Here is an 18,233-nt window from a genome sequence, read left to right as displayed (position 1 = left end):
TGTCGCAAATGGGATGGCCAGTAACGCTGCTGGTGACGGGCTGGCAGTGCCAACTTCCAGCGAGTGGTGGGCCATTGGTCAGGCTTGACTGAAGGCCCAGGCTGTTGCGGGGCCTCAACAGTCCTCGCAGGGGGCCATACCCGGCGACGAGCAGACGAAGGCTGCTGACTCAGGAGTGCAGGAGCTAGGGATGCACCGGTTGACCGGCCATAAATCGGAACCGGCCGGTTTTTGCTTATAATGTGCGATCGGTAACCGGCGGTTTTGTCTTTCCGGCCGATTTTTCCGGAAGTGCGCCCGCGTGCACAGACTACATTTGTAAGCCTAATCATTCGCGAACATGTCATTTGTGTGGAAGTATTTCGAAATCTGTGCGCAGGACGTGAAAATTGCAATCTGCAATGTCTGCAAAGGACAAGTTAATCGCGGATAAATAAGAGCCGCTTTCCTGCGCTCGCTGAAGTTGCGCGAGCGTACCTGTCCGCGCCCTGCACAAGCATAGACAGTGAACGTTTGTTCAGCTCCGCTTCTCACGTGTTGGATGAGAAACCAAACAGACTAACTTGTGACAAAGCTGAAATGCTTGTTTTTGTAAAGAAGAACTCGCATGCACTTTTGAAAAGCCAGAAGTAAACATCAGTTCTGTAAGATAGAGGATGATTAGGCCTATTTTTTAATTTTACCTTAAAATTACATGAACTTAATTTGATTTAAAAAGCACCTGCTGTAGAATCTTTGTGTTACTCCTTGTACTAAACATTATTTGATTTAACATTTTGGAATAATATATTCATATAGCCAACTTTGGTTTTATTTAGTTTCACTGTTAAAGACCTTTTTTCTTTACACCAAATTTAAAAATGAAAACAAATGTTGAATGCTGATTAAGTAACATCTTTGTTTGAAGTGTTGAATGTGTTTTGGTTGTGCTGTTTGGATTGTGGAACTATGCAGTTATTGCCTTTAAAATTACATGGTTACAGTTAATGTATTCATTTAAGGCCAGTTTATAGATTCAACCCAATTTAAAAACAAAAGCTAAATGCTTTTGTCAGTACCTATGTTTGTATTGAATGTAGCTTACCTACTGTGCAGTTACTGCTGTTAATTTCAGATGGTTACAGTTATTTTTAATAGCCAAAACCCAGTTTGGCCTGTTAAATACCAAATAAAAATCTTGTTTATGTATACTTTCATGCTTTCTTGTTTGTTGCTTGATTTAAAAAAAAATAAAAATAAAATCGTTATCGGAATCGACCGGTTTGCTTGTAAAAAATCGGTATCGGAATCGGCCATGAAAAATCATGATCGTGCATCACTAGCAGGAGCAGGACCTGACCCGCGCCGAGGCAGGATGTGTTTGATGGCCTTCGTCTGCTTTTTCACTGTGGAAGAATTTGCCCAGCAGTGTCGCCAAAGAGACCAACCTGTGAAATGGGGGCATCGAGAAAGCGTACTTTCTCAGCCTGCCGCATCTCAGCCAGGTTGAGCCACAGGTGGTATTCCTGGACCACCATAGTAGACATCGCCCTTCCCAGAGCCTGCACTGTGACCTTTGTAGCCCGGAGGGCGTAGTCAGTCGCTGAGCGCAGTTCCTGCAATACCTCAGAGGTAGAAGGACCAGAACAGCAAGCAGCCGCGGTGACCCTGGGTCTTTTAGTGAAGAACCCGAGCCGCGAGTGCAACGTGCTGATGGGAAGTGCCTGGCAAACGGCGCACCATCCATCAACGAGCACTGCCTCAGTGTGAGCATGGCCCAAACTCTGAATTCAGCGCTCGTGCCGGTCATCCTTCGAGACGTGCCAACCACAACCAGAAACACACGGACGGAAAGGCATGATGAATCACACAATTCCACCCGTGTAGCTCTTTTAGAGAAAATTGCTCTTTCAGAGGAAATTTACTCTTCTTGAGATCACCATTGAAGCTCCCAGGGGTACTCTCACAACACTTATCTGTGTATGAGAAGGGAGAGACCACTGACCGTGCTCCAACGACAAGGAGATCAAGAGGTGAATGAGTGCTGCTTCTCACGAAGAGACGTTGCATCGACTCTGAAAAACAGAACGAATGAGCAGATGCCACACTGGCCTATTTATACCCGGATGTCCGGGGCGTGGTCAGCTATGCAAATTCTGCACACCCAATTTCATTGGCCTTTTCTCAAAGATGTCAGAGGTCTTTGGGCTCCCAAGAGCGACCCCTAGTGTCGTACACTCGACACAACGTAGATGTGAACGACAGAAAGGGAACAATCACTCTTCACTGAAACACAAGATTAAACACTCACAGAGCTTTCCTGCATTTGATCACAGCTGGTATCAGTCTTCTTCTCCCCTCATCTGATGTGTTGTATTTCATGGGGTTCAGCTCATCCAGCGGCTCCTCTGACATCTGAAGCATGTAGGCAATTGTTGAGCAGTGAGCAGGAGAGAGTTTCTTCTCTGAGTGTTTGTCTGATTTCACAAACTCCTGAATCTCTCTGGACAAAGTCTGATCTTTCAATTCCAGCAGACAGAGGAACAAATTTATGGATCTTTCAGTGGAGAGTCCATATCCATCTTTGATCTGCTCTTTGATGTACTGTGTAGTTCTCCTGATGCTCTCTGAGCTGTTCTCTGTGTGTGTCAGTAGATCCTGTAAGAGTCTCTGATTGGACTCCAGTGAGACGCCCAGCAGGAACCGCAGGAACAGATCCAGATTTCCATTCTCACTATCAAGGGCTACGCGTACTGCTGATTTTAGTAGATCAAAGATGGAATCTTTATTTGAAATGTGCTGTTTGAATTTTTCATCCAGAATCTGCAGTGACTCATTTTTGACCACATGTGAGTAAAGTACGTAAAAAGCAGCGAGAAACTCCTGAACGCTCAGATGGACGAAGCTGTAGACTTTCCTCTGATGAATAGCAGGTTCCTCCTTAAAGATCTCAGTGCAAATCCCAGAATACACTGAGGCGTCAGTGACGCCTATGCCGCTCTCAATCAGGTCCTCCTCATAGAACATCACATTGCCCTTCATCAGCTGTTTGAAAGCCACTTCAGCAAGTTTCACAATCACTTCTCTGTTGGACTGCAGGAGTTTCTCTGGATCTCTCTCTTCATACTTCTGGTTCCTCATGTTGATCTGAATCAGCAGGAAGTGGATGTACATTTCAGTCAGAGTTTGAGGGATTTCTGCACTCAGATCTTCTTCCAGGAGCTTCTGAAGCACAGTGGATGAGATCCAGCAGAAGACGGGGATGTGGCACATGATGTGGAGGCTTCTTGCTCTTCTGATGTGTGAGATGATTCTGCTGGCTTGATGCTGGTCACTGATTCTCTTCCTGAAATATTCCTCCTTCTGAGGCTCAGTGAATCCCTGAATTTCTGTCAGACGGTTGATGTATTTGGAGGGGATCTGATTGGCTGCTGCTGGTCTGGAGGTGATCCAGATGAGAGCAGAGGGAAGCAGCTCTCCTTTCATGAGCTTTGACATCAACACACCCACTGATGAAGTCTCAGTCACATCACAAACTTTCTGAGCGTCTGAAAACATCAGCGTGATTCTGCTTTCATCCAGACCATCAAAGATGAACACAACTTTACACTCCTCATAAATCTTTGAGTCCAGATCTTGAAGTTCAGGATGAAAGTCCAGCAGAAGTCTGTGAAGACTGTACTGATGATCTCGGATCAAGTTCAGCTCTCGAAATGGAAGCACAAACATGAAATCTACATCCTGATTGGCTTTTCCCTCGGCCCAGTCCAGAATGAACTTCTGCACAGAGACGGTTTTTCCGATTCCAGCGATGCCTTTAGTAAGAACAGTCTTGATCTGGTCTTTCTCCTCACATCCTGGTTCAGCTGAGGCTTTAAAGATGTCATTGCAGTAGACTGGAGTGTCTTGTGAGTGTTGTGTTCTGGCTGTTTTCTCCATCTGTAAAACCTCATGTTCTTTATTCACTCCTTCACTCTCTCCCTCTATGATGTAGAGCTGTGTGTAGATCCTGTTCAGGAGGCTTTCATTCTCCTGGAGGTTCAGTCCCTCAAATAATCTCTCATACTTGTTCTTCATGCTGGCTTTGAGCTGGTCTTTGACTCTCTGTAGTTCATCATTCACTGGTCCAGGAGGATCCTGCTTAAGGGCTCCAGCCTGACCATCTCTGTATACACTATGAAAATAAAGGATTTAATATATTAATAAACTTTACATGTAAAGCATTACAGATGGCAGTCTTGTATTTTCCACATAATCGATGTCTGACGTCTGGACATTGGGATCAAAATTCATTTTCAATTACTGAACTTTTGTCCATAGATTTAAGGATGAAAAAAGAAAAGAACTCACTCTTTGTGCACTGAGAGAGTGTATTATTGGCTCTCAAATTGTCTCAACCTAGTTTCATTAGATCAGTTAAATCACCCTTTATATGTTTATACTCACAGATGATCAGTGGTCACAGTTTTGTAACTGAGATGATGAGTCATCTTCATGGATCTGTCACTCTTCAAAGATACATAGCTGGGTTCTGGAGATGAAGATCTTCTTCTCTTCCTCATTCTGGTTATACTGAGAAAACATACATAATAATTCTTCCTTTAGTTCTGACTGCCATTTCATTTCACAGGTCAGTCTGTTTACTCGAATAGTCACCAAATAGTGCCCACCTGGGGTCAGAGGTCTCTGGTCCATCACTGAATTCAGGAGGATGAAGCAATGAATTGCCACTCTTCATCGACACACAACTAGGCTCAGGAGATGATGTTTCTTGAGACTCTTGCATCATTTCAGATCCAATGTCCTCTCTGTTCTCCATATTTGTAAACTGGCAAGAAGCATGTATATAGAAACAGGAAACAAATTATAAAACTACAATATATCTATAATATCTTCTTTAATAACTGACAGAAGAAAACTGTGCGGAGTAAAAAAATAAGTAATTACTTCTTCGATTCAATAAGAGCAAAACGCTTAGCTGATTTAGGAAAAAAATGTGTGATTGTCATATGGTGCCTATTGGTTTGCTAATGAAACTCTAAAAGAGAAAAGAAAGGAGATCAGCTTAAGGTGAGCTCAACTCAGAGACATTCAACTTGCATATATTCACCATGTGTGAGACTTTAGCGATTGATGTTTCAACATTGATTATGTTTGTCATTATGTCACTATCCAAATCTAAACACACTTATCACAGTAAACTGGAAAAGGTGGCATATGCACTGCATTATGCTGTCAATGCAGGTACTACAGCAAATCGAGACATATGGACCCACGGTGAATGGTGGGAATCTAGACTTTTGAAGAGAACTGTTGTCTTGCTAACTTCAGGGTGTGAAGGGAAACATTTGATATGATCTGTGGTTTTTTACACCTTAAATTGCCCATCAAGATACATTTCCATTCAGAAGTGCATATTGTTGTTGCTCTTGTAACAACACGATGTTTGAAGGATCTAAAGACTATGATCCTTGTAAAATGGATGAAATGTTGAAGGTGCTGACAAGCTCATCTTCAGCAATTTAAAGGCCTACGGATTCTTCTTTTAGCTGAAATGGCTTTCACTCTGAAGGACGAGAATGTGGAAGAGCAGATGAATCAGAATCAGAATTAGGTTTATTTGCCAAGTGTGTGCAAATACACAAGCGATTTCTTTTTTTGTTGTTGTTTTTTTTTTTTTTAGGAGCTCTTGGTACATATATACATACATACATACATACATATATGGCGAGAACAGAAAGAACTATTAAGTAAAAATAATAATAATAATAATGTGGATCGGAAAAAAGTTACTTAAAAGAGGACAAACAAACAAAGAAAGCACAAGTACCAAGGAGCTACAAACCGTGGCTGCCATCTTGTATATATCTGAATATATATCTATATACATCTTGTTTATAGATGAAGCGGCAGGTTAAGCAATTACTAGACTACTAGAAGAAGTTGTCAGGCCTGGCCAAATCAGATTTCAGTATCATTATGTCTAACATTAATTTCATATGCATGAATGAAAAAAAAGAAAGAGAAATCAAGCTTTATTTCTCAAATGAAACTGAAAAAGGTGGATTAAGTGGCTATAAATCAGGACACCAAATGATCTTAAGTTTGACAGACCTAACAATGCACATGCAAACACAAATGATAATGACATATTAGAAACAAATAAATTAACTCACCGTTTATGACAGTTTCTGAGTCTCTGAAATGGCTGCTCCTCATCGATGAAGTTTAACTTTTGGTTTCAGTCTGAACAGATTCCTGATAAAGTCAGACAAAGTTCTTGTTTTTCCTGCAGGTGGCACTTCAGTACGGTGGCCGAGAAGAGCAAAACAAATCACAATTCTGAAAACAAAATAACAAATTACAAACGTAAATGCAAATCTAAAAAACAAAATAACAATTCAGAAAACACAATGACAAATCAGACAAACCGGAAAAGATAGGTATAGTTTGAGACAGCGCCACTGGTGTGAGAATAGATTACTCACCGCTGACTGGACGAGACATCTGTCAATCAAAGTTAAGAGAGAACAGCAGAGTAGTGGTAGAAAGTTCGGAGATGGTCTTAAAGTAACACAGTTGAAATGTATGAATTGCCCTTACTATGGAATATATATTTATAAATATATGTATATACACTTACAACACTGTACTTATTACCTTTGAATCAGATTACAAAAAAAAAAAAAAAAACTAGTTATCGCTAATAGGAGGGTGTTTCTAATAGCTACGGTGTTTGGGAGTGACGGTAAATTTGACATAGTTCTGCTCTCGTGAAAACACTATCGTGGCAATTTTCTTTTGCTATTTGAGCAAATGGAAACGAAAAAAATAACAAAAACATGCAGGCTGAGGTGTGGTAAATTGGGATTTTTGTGGGGCAAAGATCATTTAAAGGGGATAATACAAAATATTAAGAGTTGAACAGTGTTTTTATTAAGAAAATTTAACTGGAATTGTGTTACATCAAACAGCATTAAGGGTGCTTTCACACTAGCACTTTTGGTGCGCACCCGGGTTCGAATGATGTCAGAGTTCGGTCGGATGATGAATGCAGTCTTCCGAGCTCGGGTGAGCACCCGCGAAACACACCCGAGTCCGCTTAGGGGTGGTCTGGGGTACGGTTCCTGCTGATGTGAACGCAATCGTTAAGTGAACCGCTATTAAAGACGCATTATTTGATAAAAAAAAAAAATATGTGACTATAGAATACCCAAGACATGTCACTAGTATAGTTTTGAATGGGGAAAAATGCAACGCTTAATCGCAGAAAGCCCCGCCTTCTGAATGAAAGAGCCAATCACTAATTGATAAAGTCACTGCAACTGCTGTTGGAAGTCCCGGTTGCTATAGAAACAGTCAGCTGACGAGAGTAACTGAAGTGCTGCAAGCAGAGAGCTGTATCTCATTTCATTGTCATAATGTTTTCGGAAGTGTTGTATTGTTATTTATTATTTTTTAAATTTGCATTTGCGTTTGTAATTTTTTTTTTTTTTTTTTCAGAATTTCGAATTGTTTAGCACTTCTCGGCCACCGTACTTCAGAGCTCACGTGACCCAGATGCAAGAAATCCTGAAGTGGTTTCTAAGCATTTTGCAATAGTTTTCTACAGCAATGGGGGCTGTTTCTATATTTATGGACTTTCCCACAATAAATAGAAAATAATGAGTTACAGAGATTAACAGTACAGAAAATAATAAAAAAGAAACTAAACAGGATAAAAAAATAAGAATGTCAGTCTTTCACAAAAATACAGAAAAGAAAAACACTCTCCAAAAGCCGCTATAAGCCATCAGCCACTCACACGCACAAGATAGTGAAAAAATAATTAAAATAAATAATTTATAATTAAAAGTAATTAAACAAGTCTTGCTGTCAAACACACTGTAGAAGAAATGATGAAAAATTGTATAAAAAATAAAAATGTATTTTTGAGCTCAAGAAAAGAAATAACCACAAAAAAGGAAGCCGGAAATATAGTAATGAGCACAATTAAGTTAAATTAATTTGAATATATTGTTTTAAAAAAGTAGCATGTTTGGTCTGATACAGTTTAACAAATATTTTATTCCTTATCATCATCATCTTATGACTCTGTGTGTTTGTCGAACAGCATGCGTTCTGCATCTCTTTCTGCTCTGAGGACAGTCAAAGTCTCCTGATAGTCTCTGGACTGATCCCTGTAGAAACTGATGCAGTCAACACAAACTGTGTCCACAGGTGTTAAGAGACCAGATCTCTCTGAACCTGATCACAAACTCCACAACTGGACTGAATCTGGACCAGATCAAAAAGGAAAATGGAAAACATTTACTATATGTCTAGTTCATTCTTAGCAAATGCACTAATGTGCACTGAACACACGATTATCTCTAGAATTCAGAAGTTAGAAATATCACAATAAAAGTTCAAAAAAAAACTTTTTCTAAAATGTTCTTTAATATAATTTTAAACCGTTACAGTTAACCATTAAGTGGAGACATCTTTATCTTTGTATTACTTTCATGTTTGAACATTGTAACATACTTCACTCGTGTTTTTAATGAAGCTGGAAGTGGATCAGAAAAGCTCTTCCCGCAGTGGGAGCACAGGTCTGGTTTCTCTCCGCTGTGCGTCTGTTCATGACTCTTCAGATGGGGTTTCTAGAGGAATTGTTTCTCACAGTGTTCACACTGATGTAGTTTCTCCTCAGAGCGGATTCTCTGGTGTGAGTTTGAGAGCTTTCCCACATTCACTGCACTGGTACAGCCTCTCATTGGTGTGAACACGCACATGTTTCTTCAGACCTGATCTGTGGCTGAAGCTCTTCTCGCAGTGAGGACACTTGTGTGGTCTTTGTGGCAATGATCATATTCACCACCATTAACTTTAAGCTTTAACCCTTAAAATCTTAACGATATTAAAAAAAAACCTTGAATACTGAAACATTATATACTAGTAATTTAGAAAAAAAAATTGATTTTAATGAAACAAATAGAAATACTTATTGTCTGAACAGTGTTTTGCTGATATTGTTTATATTCATAGATCAAACCCTCATAAAGCCCAAATGTGCTTACAAGAGCTGCTCTGAATCAGAGGAACATCTTTATTGATCACTCACATCTTTAATGACAATCATAAATAATCATGAAAACAGTCCAGGCCACATTTCACTTCAAAATATTAAGACAAATTATATTTGGCATCAGGAAAATCAAACCTGTTTTTGTACCATTAAGGCATTTTATGACATTATTTTCATGATAATTAATTAAAAAAATGTGCATCATTACAATGCAAAAAACTTAATTCTGATTACTGTAATGTTATCAGATGTTTTACTGTTGAGCATTTCTTGTATTTTTCATTCCCAATGATTTTCATTAGATTCATTAGAGAAATGACTTATTTGACATGTGTGTGAAATATGAGCTGGACATGTTCTTCAGAGGTTTCATGAGATTCTGGAAGATTATGATAATGTCTGTCATCAGGAAGCCTCACACTTCCCTTCCTGTCCATCTGTGTCTTGACTGTCTCCTTCCCATCCGTCTCTCTCTCTCAGGACGGTGAGCAGCACTTTGAGGAGCGTGTTCTCCTTCAGCAGTTCTTCAGATGCGTCTGCGAGCTTCTGCAGTCTGTGAACAGTTTCGCTCAGCTGGCGTGTTTTCTCCCTGTACAGTGTCTCCAGCCTCCCGCTCTGCTCCTGCAGCTCGGCATTCTGGGTCTCCAGCATGTGCGTGTGCAGCGTGAGCCGCCGGTTCTCCCTCCACAGGACCGAAAGCTGCTGAGAGAGACGCTCTCTGGCCCGATGCAGAGAAAACACCTGCTGCTGCAGCGCCTGAAGCTCCGCCTCCAGCAGGGACCGAGGCTCCACCCCACCACCTGACTCCTCCCAGGGGGTGTGGTCTGTGTGCTGCAGAACGAACCGCAGCAGGTTGGGGACCGTCAAGGGTGTGTTTTCTGGAAACTTCACACTCATCTGCTTCCTGTGAGAGACAGTGATGATTCAGAATGGAAATGACAGGTTTAAGCAATACGAGAGTAAATGATGAGTTTATGACCTGTGTCTGGGGAAGAACAGCACAGACGGCAGATGATCCACCATAAACTCCCAGGGCAGATCATTACGGTCAACATTCACTCTGAAACAACAAGAACACACACACTAACTCACAGTCACTCCTGAATGCACTGTCATGTGAAGCGTAATGTGCAGTTCCACACCTGGCCACCGTGATGGCGCTGTTACCCTGGAACAGACGAGCCAGCTGCAGAAACACATGATTGAGAACCGAGCAGAAGCCACACCAGGCAGAATAATACAGCAGCAGCACGTCCTGATGAGAGACGGAGAACATCACAGCTATCGTCTGCTAGTGTGGACGCTAATATAGTTACTGACCTGGATGTGAACGGACACTTATTCTAAATTTAAAAATTTACTTTGCGGCATTGTGTGCTTGTCTTTCATACTCATGTTAAATAAAAACATTAAAAGAAAAGCTGCTCTCACCCTCTGTGAGTCCATGACGGTGTGCAGGAAGCTGTCTGAGGTCACTTCCTGTATGAGGGACTGTGTTTGCTGCTGTTGTTTGTTTCCCACCAGATGTCTGTGTAAAGGACTGTAGGACGCGCTGAAGTTCTGGATGAAATCTGCTGCTCCACACAGAGAGAGAACAATTAATACTGCTGCAGAAACGTGTGTGAGTGTGAAGAAGTGAGAGCGAGTGTGTGAATGAGAGTTAGTGAGTGATCTTGAGAGTGTGTGAGTGAGGGAGTATGAGCATGTGACCGCCATCAGTTTGTAGCAGTGAATGAAGAGGTATCATATCGATCACAAGTGCAGTATGGAGTACCTCAAGGCTCAGTACTAGGGCCGTTACTTTTCACGCTTTACATGTTACCCTTGGGAGATATTATCAGGAGACATGGTGTTAGCTTTCACTGTTATGCTGATGATACTCAGCTCTATATTTCTTCGTGGCCCGGTGAAACACACCAAATTGAGAAACTAACGGAATGCATAGTCGATATAAAAAGACTGGATGACGAGTAATTTCTTACTGCTAAATTCTGAAAAAACAGAGGTGTTAATTATCGGACCTAAAAACCCCACATGTAACCTAGAACATTATCTAACACTTGACGGCTGCTCTGTCAATTATTCTTCATCAGTCAGGAACCTAGGTGTGCTGTTCGATAGAAATCTGTCATTTGACAGCCACGTTTCTAGCATCTGTAAAACTGCATTTTTTCATCTTCAAAATATATCTAAATTGAGACCTATGCTCTCAAAATCAAATGCAGAAATGTTAATTCATGCATTTATGACCTCAGGGTTAGATTTTTGTAATGCTTGTGTTGTGTGTATGTGTGGTGTGTGTGTGTGTATAGTGTACTGTACTCAGTGTGTCGGTGTGGTTGAGCACATAGTGCGTCTCGTCTCTGAGGTTGATGATGGTGATGAAGGGCAGGTCTGCGGACGCTCCGAGTCTCTGCGCCAGCGGCCAGTGTAGCTGAATGTCCAGCAGGTAGAAGCGCAGCGTCTTGTTGGAGCGGCACTGCAGGCCCGTGATGGAGTCCGGCGGAGGCCTGGGGACGCTCCTGCAGCAGACGCTCGACCGGCCGAACGCACCGTACGAGCTCTGGACGCTCCGGCAGGAAGAGAGACTGACCCGCTGCAGATACAGAGCCAGAGCCCAGCAGCGAGAGACACACAGCTCACACACGCTCGCATCCGACGAGAACGACAGAGACTGACAGCAGCGCGGGAACCAATCCTCCTCTGAGCTGCAGTGATACTGCAGAGCCACAGCACTCACCTGACACACACACACACACACACACACACACACACACAAGATCATGTGATCTACACAACACTGCTGAGAACACTTCATTGTCACATTTCTGTCAGAACAAGGACATAAAAACTAAGCATGTATATTTCACTCTAAACCTACATATTTATATGCTTACACTACAAAAAAACTGATTCCTACTTAAAACATTGTATGATATTGTAATATTACGTCATATTATAATATTTTTAAGACACTATAAAAATAGCACAAACTGCTGGAGGAACCTGAGTCAGCAGCTGATTGGCTGTGAGAGGATTATGCGGGAGGAAGGTCAGGAGGGCAGGGCCTTTCTGTAGCTCCGCCTCCAGTGAGTAACTCTTTGCTCCCATTGGCTGAATCCAGTGAATGACGCTCTCTCTGTTCTCAAACACCCAATCACAGACGGCCTGTGCAGTGAAGTTCCTCTGAGTCCGCGGGAAAACCTGCGCTCAGAAACACAGAACTAGCGTTATATTTCACTGTACGAGCATATGCTCAATATGGATCAATACAATGAAGTGTGTTCAAACCAGTGAGCTGTTCAAACGTCGGTGTAGATACACACTTTCATCCTCCCTGAGTGCCACGCCCTCTGCCACCGCCTGATTGGTCACCACAGCGAAGCGCACCTCCCCCTGCTGATCTGCACCAATCAGAAGGCAGTGTGTCACAGCTGAGAGGGTCAGTGTTAGTGAGGTGTGAGGGAGGGTCAGTACCTCGTCTGAGCGTGTGCAGAGCGGACAACAGGAAGATCATGTAACCGGCCGGCTGAGGAGACGAGCTGAACCGGAAATAACCCACCACAGCCTGCTGGAGCACGCGCACACACACACACACACACACAAAAAACACAATAATAACACTGCAGGAATTTCATGGTTGATAGAAATGTCACAAAAGAACATGTATATATTTATATTTGTATCATTTATATTATATATAAATATATGTAATACAGAAATATAACATTTTTCTTAAATCAGGGTTCCTACACATTTTCCATTTCAAAATTCCATACTTTTCCAAACCTCTCAGTAGATTTTCAGACCATATTTAACATAAATGGTTCAAAGAGCATTATTTTCAGCTTTATATTTGGTATATAGTACAGTCATCTGTAAATATTTTAATTTTTTCATTGATTTTCTCAAAGTGAAAACACAGAGTCCCTAAAATAAAAAAAATAAAAAAATACAGACTTTTACATACACACAAGAAACTTTTTTTGTGCCCTTGAGAAACTATTCACGTGCATGGGAATGTTTTGCATGCTTACACATTACAATTTCTAGTTTTATAAAACCTATTTCCTTTGTGCATCACTGCATCTTACTATGAATAAAACAATAGCATGGATGCACATGAATTAACAGATCTACCTGCTCCAAACGTTGCTTTTCTTACGTAGTACCTCTAATATCAAGGACTAATGTTCAATTTAACACATCCTCTGTGCTGGTGGTGGAGAAACCATGACACGAAATGGGCTGATGGCATACAATTTGCCAAGTTCAAGGGTCTATAAAAAGACTGGTACTGTAAAAAAGTGTTGAAGATTTGGCTTTCATTGGGGCAGTATGCCATATTTCAAGGTCTTAAGTAACGCATACTCTGCGGCGGCCAAGAAACCACACCACCAAATGTGCTGATGGCACAACAGGTGGCTCAGGGTGCATTGTCCTATATGATAAATTTAATGGTTTCTTGTGCGCACATAAAAGTCTGTATATTTTTTATTTTTGCAAAGGTCCTTGAGTTATGTAATACGGTGCTAAGAAAGCATTTTGCATAATAAGAAAGTGTGTGTTGAATTCATTCAGTCATATTTGGTGATCACTAAAGAATGACTAAACAGCTGCCATGAAACCTCACGTCTTGTACAATAAATTTATTTTCATTAAATTCTTAATTTTCTATAAAAAAACAAAAAAAACAAAACAAATAGGGGCAAAGTCTGGAAACACAAATATTTTTCCATACTCTGCTTTCTTTTTTCCATACTTTTCCAAACCACGTGTGTGTGTGTGTGTGTGTGTCTATATATTAATAATCTAATTGAGATTTATCTTACCTATATTGCGATTTAATATGCAATTATTTTTTAAAGCTCTTTATGTTCTGTATTATTCGACAAAGACAAGCAATAATTCATTGTACAGTATGAGCAACACAATATTAGATAGATTAAACATAAATGTTCTTTTCTGTAGGCCAGGCCTGTATGATATGATGAAATTAGGTGATGCATGAATTGATATGAATGACATTATTTAACAACTACAATCACAGTAGTATATTGACTGATTTGTTGAACTTCCAGCATTGTACACATGTAATAATTATGACAACATAAAGCACTGACAAATAAGCCTGGTGTAAACATTATTATGAATATGTCAGTAACGAATCACACAAACTAAAGTAGATTACACAAATATAAAAACAAATGTTGCTTTACCACTCAGTATTTAGGTCATTCAAAGTCACTGTAATAAACATAAATGTAAACATGTGGATTGCACTTCTTAAACACGGTCTGTTAACTTTAGACAGACTTTAAATGAATAAGAATAGATATATTATTATATAGCCTATATTATCTTAAGGTGGAAGTCTTCAGTAATGAAATGCACTGTAACACTGTTACTGCTCGAGTAATTTCCATGTGCTGTTTTGAGCGTTCATATATATGCTTTCAAACATTTCCGCGTGTAGCGTGCCACGGTTGCCAGGTTTTCACAACAAAACGAGTCCAATCGCGTTTCAAGGGAGTTCCACCGGAATTGCAAATGCAATTAATCAACTAATATACACAGCATACACGCATATATTTTGTAAACAGACTTTTATTCACTTTTTATTCATTTTATCACGATTAATCGTTTGACAGCACTAATATATATATATATATATATATATATATATATATATATATATATATATATATATATATATATATATATATATATATATATATATCCATGTAGTGTTGTCATGGTACCAAAATTTCTGTATTCGGTACCGATACCAGAGAAAATCCACGGTTCTCGGTACCAATTTCGGTACCATAGAAAAACATGCTAATTAAAAAAAAAAAAAACACACTATTTTTATTAATAAAGTCAAACAAAAATAAAATGTACAAAAATCAGTGCCATTCTTTATGCTTATTTAAAATTGTGTTTCAAGTTTTTCCACAAGTAATAAAAGTATGGAAAACAGTAAACACGTTTCACCCAAATTTAATGTCTTAATTAATGAAATTTAAACACATTTTATTTTTTGGTATGCCTAAATAAAGGGAATTTACTATTCAAATTAAAACATGGAAGAAATATTGTGTGATTATTTATTAAAAAATAAAGTTTTATAAATTTTTGAAACAGTAGTAGTAATAGTATCACATACATTCTACTAAATAATAGTAGTATATTTCTGGCACAATATCTAAACCGAACTTTTATTTTGACGGGGTGCCGTGAATACCTTTAAATTTCTGTGTGTAGCTATATGATATGACGCTGGTTTTACTCAAATGAAACGGTAAAATGCTCGGGAAGTGACTCTCAGAGCAGTTCTGGAGATGTTTATGTATTTATGTCCTCATTGAGACGGCAGATGCTGAAATCACCGCGAGCGTCACACGCGCTTCAGTGTATGTAGTAAACAAAACCGCGCATTTCTGTCATTAATTCATTCACTCACAGAGACTCGCAGAACATGCGGGATTCCTATTTGAATTGACTTTTGCGGTTTAATATTTACAGATACTAGTCCATATCGCGATTTGATTTAAGTGCAATGACCTACTTTTGATTAATTCATCCAAACTTTGACAAATTCCGTGACATTCCGTGCTAAACTGTAAATTCCGTTTTTATAACTGGATTCCGAGATTCCGTCCGCGTTTTCTGCATCACGGAAATCATCGGGCCGTACGCATCAAGAACCGGGTCGACCGGGTACTCGGTACCACCGGTACTTAAAAAAAAACCTGGTACCGTGACGTTTTCATTTTTTATATATATATTACACATATATTACGTAAACAAACTTTTATTTTGGATGCAATTAATAGTTCAACAGCACCAATAAAAATATTATTATTAATTTATTTTTGCCCAGTATTTACATTATTTAATGTTATTATTATTACTGTAAAACACAACAGTGAACGTGTGTGTACCTGGTGCTGCGTGAGGAAGGTGTGCAGGGCTGTAACGGAGGGCAGGTACGTGAGCGGAGCAGAAACTCTCTGAATGAAGCTCTCCAGATACTCAGACCGGACCGGACCCCTGTACTCGATCGGACCGACCCTGCACACGCACAGACAGACAGACATGCGTACACGCGCACACACACAGAGTTATAATGATGAGTGTTCATGAGCTCACGGCTCGGTCTCTGTAAGTGTGTGTGTACCTCCTGTAGTACAGATGAATGACTGGATACTGGAAGAAGCTCTTCTGCTTCCTGCATCTGCCCTGATGCCACCAGCAGTTCACCGCCACAAACTGCACCTGCTCACAGGAAGCGCATCATCACAGACAGGAAACGGCAGGCTGGTTGTAGCTGGATGTGGTCTGAGGACGTCACCTGCTGGGCGAGCCGCAGCGCCACCTGCTGGACGTGCTGTCGTGCAGCGATGCAGTGAGCGCACCAGGGGGCGTAGTAGAACACCAGCGTCACGTCCGCTTCCTCCCGCAGACGATCCACTTCCTCCAGCTGACCCAGGAACAGATCTGCCAGCGGAGCCTCGGCCGGGAAGAAGCGCAGCGGAGCCCGAGGAGACGCCACCACGCTCTTCACACGACTGACACACACACAGAGCAGTGTCTTATTAATGATTTATATAAACCATACAAATCCCAGAAAAGTTGTGATGTTGTGTAAAATGTAAATAAAATGCAATGCAATGATTCATTTATTTTCAAGATCTGAGGTAAAATATCTGTTGTTGCTTCAGTATGGCTATAAAGATCACGCAAAATAGTCAAACTCACATTAGACACTTTTAACATTGAATAAAGCACACAATCATTACCTGAGATTATCACGGTCATATTACGCATGTTGTTCCTGCCGCGATGTTACAGAAAATAAAAAACATTTCTAAAACAGAACTCTGTGTGGCTTATTGTCACGTGTTGCTCTCGCGGGTGACAAACATTACATGGAAAAGATACTTTTTATCGCATCAAGTCTGGTTGAGACACGCGTTACAGTTTGATCCCCCCAAAAAATGTAAAAATATTAATTCTGACAGATCTAATAACCAGTGTGAGTCACGTTACTTTAAAAAAGTAATTAGTTATAGTTACTAGTTACTTCTCACAAATAGTAACTGAGTTAGTAACTGAGTTACATCATTATAAAAGTAACTAATTACCAGGGAAAGTAACTATTGCGTTACTTTAAAAAAAAAATTCAAATGTCTAATAACTTTGGATACCCCCAATATTAAATATGTTAAATTAATGAAATGGACACTAAAAAGAATAAATTATTATTATAAAACATTGTACATTAAATCTACACTATTTATCTACTGACACTTATTATCAGTCAGTCCAGCATTATAATATAATATTATGATAATTTAATATTATATGATAGAACTTTAGTAATTAGAATAACCAAGTATGAATGCATATTTGTCATCAATATAAAACGCACTAAGGATTAATGAGCTGCTGGGTTCATGAATATTAATCACGTTGTCTGCGTTCGCTCGAATTGATTTGCTGAAATCAAAACAGGGACGATAATAGGTGAGCGCCAGCCAATGAGATTGTCGTTTGCGCATTAGTTCCGCCCACTACCAGAGAAACCGGCAGTTCTTAAAAGCTGAAGAATTCCAAAGGAACTCCGAAAATACAACAAAGAATATCGCTTACATGATTCTGCATGTTATGAAAGACTCTCTCGCTCTGTATCTTTGTTTGTGTGCGTGTCTGTGAGAGAAAGCGACGGCGAGTCGTGCGCTTCACACTAGAGTTTATGTAACGACGTCAAATACAGCTACACTGCATCCATTCAGATGAACTGAACAATTACATTCTAATAATATAATATAGTAACGCCATTGTGTAGCCTACAGAACTAGACTGAGAGACCATTTAAAGGCCTTTGCAGGTGTTTTGAGTTAATTAGCTGATTGGAGTGTGGCACCAGGTGTCTTCAATATTGAACCTTTTCACAATATTCTAATTTTCTGAGATACTGAATTTGGGATTTTCCTTAGTTGTCAGTTATAATCATCAAAATTAAAAGAATTAAACATTTGAAATATATCAGTCTGTGTGTAATGAATATAATATACAAGTTTCACTTTTTGAATGGAATTAGTGAAATAAATCAACTTTTTGTTGATATTCTAATTATATGACCAGCACCTGTATATAGGTCAGTGGCCCTTGGCTTGGT

The 18,233-nt window shown here is 39.9% G+C and overlaps 2 protein-coding genes across 3 annotated transcripts in view; both read right to left on the bottom strand.

Moving 5' to 3' along the window:
* Positions 1–2,286: 2,286 nt before the first annotated feature.
* LOC131541938 (NLR family CARD domain-containing protein 3-like) lies at positions 2,287–6,382 on the bottom strand. The gene is made up of 4 exons (XM_058778001.1): positions 6,156–6,382; positions 4,650–4,807; positions 4,426–4,551; positions 2,287–4,153 (listed from the first exon to the last, which is right to left on the bottom strand). The coding sequence occupies exons 2-4, from the start codon at positions 4,796–4,798 to the stop codon at positions 2,287–2,289; spliced, it is 2,142 nt and encodes a 713-aa protein (XP_058633984.1). The 5' UTR covers positions 4,799–4,807; positions 6,156–6,382.
* Positions 6,383–9,053: 2,671 nt separating this feature from the next.
* txndc11 (thioredoxin domain containing 11) overlaps positions 9,054–18,233 on the bottom strand; it is a 10,939-nt gene continuing 1,759 nt past the window's right edge. Inside the window, exons 2-12 of one of the 2 annotated variants that reach the window (XM_058777983.1) lie at positions 16,404–16,620; positions 16,230–16,327; positions 15,994–16,123; positions 12,524–12,617; positions 12,338–12,450; positions 12,053–12,250; positions 11,369–11,786; positions 10,478–10,620; positions 10,189–10,301; positions 10,026–10,106; positions 9,054–9,950 (exon numbers count right to left, since the gene is read on the bottom strand). In XM_058777983.1, coding sequence (XP_058633966.1) covers positions 9,452–9,950; positions 10,026–10,106; positions 10,189–10,301; positions 10,478–10,620; positions 11,369–11,786; positions 12,053–12,250; positions 12,338–12,450; positions 12,524–12,617; positions 15,994–16,123; positions 16,230–16,327; positions 16,404–16,620 — 2,104 coding nt within the window. In that variant the 3' untranslated portion in view covers positions 9,054–9,451. The remainder of the gene's footprint in view (positions 9,951–10,025; positions 10,107–10,188; positions 10,302–10,477; positions 10,621–11,368; positions 11,787–12,052; positions 12,251–12,337; positions 12,451–12,523; positions 12,618–15,993; positions 16,124–16,229; positions 16,328–16,403; positions 16,621–18,233) is intronic. The other variant, XM_058777990.1, reaches the window with a different exon arrangement.

Source organism: Onychostoma macrolepis, chromosome 01 (genome assembly GCF_012432095.1).
Source record: "Onychostoma macrolepis isolate SWU-2019 chromosome 01, ASM1243209v1, whole genome shotgun sequence".
Lineage (NCBI taxonomy): Eukaryota > Metazoa > Chordata > Actinopteri > Cypriniformes > Cyprinidae > Onychostoma > Onychostoma macrolepis.
This window is presented reverse-complemented; position numbering and strand designations above follow the sequence as displayed.